The sequence below is a fragment of the Zeus faber genome (assembly GCF_960531495.2).
Source record: "Zeus faber genome assembly, chromosome: 18".
Classification (NCBI taxonomy): domain Eukaryota; kingdom Metazoa; phylum Chordata; class Actinopteri; order Zeiformes; family Zeidae; genus Zeus; species Zeus faber.
The window spans coordinates 2,522,699-2,526,534 of NC_137210.1; the positions used below are offsets into that span (position 1 = coordinate 2,522,699).

At 42.6% G+C, this 3,836-nt stretch overlaps 1 protein-coding gene across 1 annotated transcript in view; it reads right to left on the bottom strand.

Annotated features, from left to right (window-relative positions):
* Positions 1-322: 322 nt before the first annotated feature.
* Positions 323-3,836, bottom strand: part of heg1 (heart development protein with EGF-like domains 1) — a 17,087-nt gene continuing 13,573 nt past the window's right edge. Inside the window, exons 8-14 of the mRNA XM_080019417.1 lie at positions 3,290-3,450; positions 2,541-2,675; positions 2,411-2,453; positions 2,278-2,315; positions 2,094-2,181; positions 911-1,082; positions 323-615 (exon numbers count right to left, since the gene is read on the bottom strand). Coding sequence (XP_079875543.1) covers positions 472-615; positions 911-1,082; positions 2,094-2,181; positions 2,278-2,315; positions 2,411-2,453; positions 2,541-2,675; positions 3,290-3,450 — 781 coding nt within the window. The 3' untranslated portion in view covers positions 323-471. The remainder of the gene's footprint in view (positions 616-910; positions 1,083-2,093; positions 2,182-2,277; positions 2,316-2,410; positions 2,454-2,540; positions 2,676-3,289; positions 3,451-3,836) is intronic.

Below are 3,836 nucleotides of genomic sequence, written 5' to 3' on the forward strand. Positions count from 1 at the left end.
ATATATATATATATATATATATATATATATATACACACATACATACATACACACATACATGTACAAACACACACACACGCACGCACACACACCCATACATATCTCTTTGTTTTTACAAATCACAGCAGTGGCACATACTGTATATATGAACACCTTGCGTGTGCACGCTCGCAGGCGTTTCACTTATGTAAGTGCTAGTTGGTTGCCCGTGCAATAGATTGCAAGTCCCAGTTCTTTTCTTTTTTTTTTTTTTTTATAAAAAAGGACCCGCAAAACCCGAGTGTCACCAGTCAAATGAAGGCCCGGCGAGACACACCATGCATAGCAAACGCAGGCCAACCAGCTGCCTAACGGCGCATTGGCAACCAGTGAGCGTGACCGGTTTCAGCCGTGGAGCGCTGAAACAGAGCAAACAGGTGAGTCTGTGTGTGTGTGTGTGTGTGAGAGAGTGTGAATGTGGGTGGGTTGCCGTCAGAAGTAGTCCCTCCTGCGGGAATCATCGCTGATGAAGGAGGGGTTCCACTGGGCGGGGTAGATGCAGGAGTGGCGGGAGCCTGGCAAACCGGTGAATGGGTACAAGCCGTTTCTCTCCAAGTCCGCGTTGCGCAGGGCCGGCTGTAAGTGGGAGGAGACAATGGATGAAGCCGTCATAATCATTTGCATTTCATGAGGAAGTTTTAATACAACTTCCCCTTTACGGCTTCACCTTGTGATGTTTCATATTTTTTGTATTTCCTCCCGATATGCATTTTTATAGCAATGCATTAACTTGTTTATGCATCGATCATTTAACGATATGCGTCGTCTTGAATTTCATGGTATATTAATGGACAACTAAGTATTATGATTCAATTTCTGCAGAACTCCTATTTTGAAGAAAAATAAACTGTGTTCAAGCAGGTGTTCTTACAGAGTAGTAGATGTCAGTCATCTGCAGCAGGTTTTTCGTGCTGCCATTCTCCTGCATCTCGATGGTTTCCCGGCCCCACTCCATGGACACCCGGTTGCCCTTTGGGAAGTCCGCGTATGGTGACAGGTCTCCACTCTTGAAGATAATCTTATTGATATCGTTCTTATCTTTCCTAAGAGTAGTGGTAAAATGACAAAAAAAGTGTGAAGGAGTGCAATGATTTACTCCTTTATTCCTGATTTATGACACAAAGTCATGGTCAGTGGCTTTTCTATGAGATAATGAGGTAAACTAATGACAGAGTAATCGCTGTGAACAAAATGCTCAAGTTTCTAAAGATTTTTTTTCTTCTCCCTGAACAAGCTGAAGTCAGCTCCTCACCGATTTCTTTATGTGGTCATCAGCTCCATCTGACCCGCTGTGCATTTCTCCAAACAAAACCAATAAAAACTGTGGGTTTTTATTGTAGATGTATTTATTTTATTTTCCGACGTTTACATGAAACAAAAAGTCCCCGCATCTAAGAGTTCCGTGCGTCACGGTGCGCTGTCGGTGTCCCCTACAAGCCAGCAGCACGCCAGCGAAGGTCGCAACTAACTTTTAAGTAAGGCCTTGTAGATCTAATATGACTGAAGATTCAGGAACTAGATTGCTTATTTCTTGCTTCATATTTGTTCTGAAACAGATCTTGGTGGACTGATAAGCTGAAATCAGTGAAAGTTACGGTGTAAATACAACGAAACCCGGAAGCCATGCTCTCATGCCATTGGTTCACAGAACTCGTGGCCTGACGGGGAGTGGCACTTCCCATTTAAACAGAGCGTCAGGAACACAAAGGATTTAGAATGGCTCTTACGCATAGTCTAAGCAGTATTTTCAGGAAAAAACTTCAGGATCTTCAACCTCAGAGACCTATATTAACTTGTGTAAAAAGGAGCATAATAAAAGGAGCAAAACAACTGGATAATCAAAAATATGGGGGAGAGCTGCTGAATTACATCCTTCCCAACGCTTATGGTAAATGAAGCTCTAGAGTTTCACAGAACTTGCTGTAAATGTCTAAATAAATGTTACTAAAGGCACAAAATGAACAAGGCTTTTACTTTTTCATGGACTACAACTACTGAATTTTGTCCGCTAGGTCAATGCTGGTGTGGCCAGGCCTCCCCCCCCCCCCCCTTACCTGCAGCAGGTGACAATGAGGGCAATGACAAGAATGAGGAGCAGAGCTCCCCCCGCTGGTGACACCACCACCGCAATTAGCTTGTAAACTGCAACAATCAAAGAGAAAAGTATGGCGTCAATATAAAACAGTCTTTAAAAGTGTAAATCAAGGACAAACATTGGAATTTGAACAGGATACTTACAGTTGCCACAGTTAAACCCTCCGAATCCAAACATGCACCTGTCAGTAGGTAATATAAATTTAAATGAGAACAAAAATGATAGAAATTCAGAGCAATTGTTAAAATGAAAAAAATAAATAAAATAAAACCTCACCGTGCGCAGGTTCCGTTTTCCAACTTGTATCCATCCCCGCACTCTGTAGGGAGAATCATGCGGGTTATAGACTACAAAACAACATGGACGCCGTCCAATATGGTCCAGTTTGTCAAACAGCGCAGCTTACCAATGCAGGAGAGGTCATCGGGGTTGTGCTTATAGTAGCCGGGCAGACACTGGCAGTACGCCGTGCCGCCGCCGTCCGTGCAAGTGGAGCGCTCGGCGTCGCACTGGGTCTCCTGGGCGAGGCACAGGCTCTCCACTGGAACGAGGCCGGACAGAAAGATGGAATGATAAAGTAGTGTGTTCTATCTATCACCTATTTGAAGCTTTGAATAAAACATTTGATGAATTATTGATGTTTTCTTTTGGACACTTTTGAGGGAGTGATACATGCAAGTTGGTATTAAAAATAAAACTCTAACACGAATCCTCTGATCAAGATTTTGGACTTAAAATGGCCTTAAAAGGATTCATACATGAAATACCGTGTTTATTTGTCTTTAAAGTCGGCATTATCTATTAAAAATTTAAAAAAAATAAAGGAAAACTTTGTTGTCACATGAAATGATTACAAACAGCCAAAAATCCATCAAGTGGGATTTTTTTTTGTCTTTAAAACACACAAAAGCAAATTGCATTTTGGGTAAAAAACAAAGTTTTACAGAGGAATTCAAATCAAATATCGAGATATGAGAAGGGTTTTTTTTGTAAAAAAAAAAAGATGTTTATTCGCACGTCTGTCCTTTAAGTTGACAGACTTAGTTTGTTCGATGTTTGACATAATTGGTTAATTTGTTAAAAATGTCAAAATTTTGTTAAAAATGGTTTCAAGCCACTTCATTATCGAGCCACTTCTTTATGGAGATCAGCTACCATGATAGGTGAGCTGGTGGTGCAGCAGGACTCTGCAGTGGGTGGAGGCCGAGCTGCAGTTGTTGAGAGACAGGCGGATGCTGTTGTAGACCTCGGTGTTGGTCACATCGGCTGTGATGGAGAACATGTTGACGGCCAAGATGCGCAGGCCGCCCTCCTCCCTGCGGTGGTGGGTGCATAGAGGTAGGGGACAGGTGGAGGGGGTAAACGGGAGCGGAGATGAGAGCAGCAGGAAGGAATGGAGGAAAAGAGGAGGAGGCAGAGGAGGAGAACACAAGAGACATTTTATCAGCAGCGGCTTCGATCACGGAGTTTAGACTTAGCATCTCACTGTGCTTAAATGCAGGCCAACAGGGCAAACTTTCAAGGCTTAAAAACAGGCAAAAATCTCCTTTTCAAAAACAGGAAGCTCACAATATAGTCAGTCCTCTTATGTCATTAAAAACTTGACAGGTTTTTCTCACTTCTGCAAATTTGTGCGGCTTCCTACAGGCAACCCACTGTAGCCAACACATTTGACGTACATTTGATTTGATGTAGTTACACA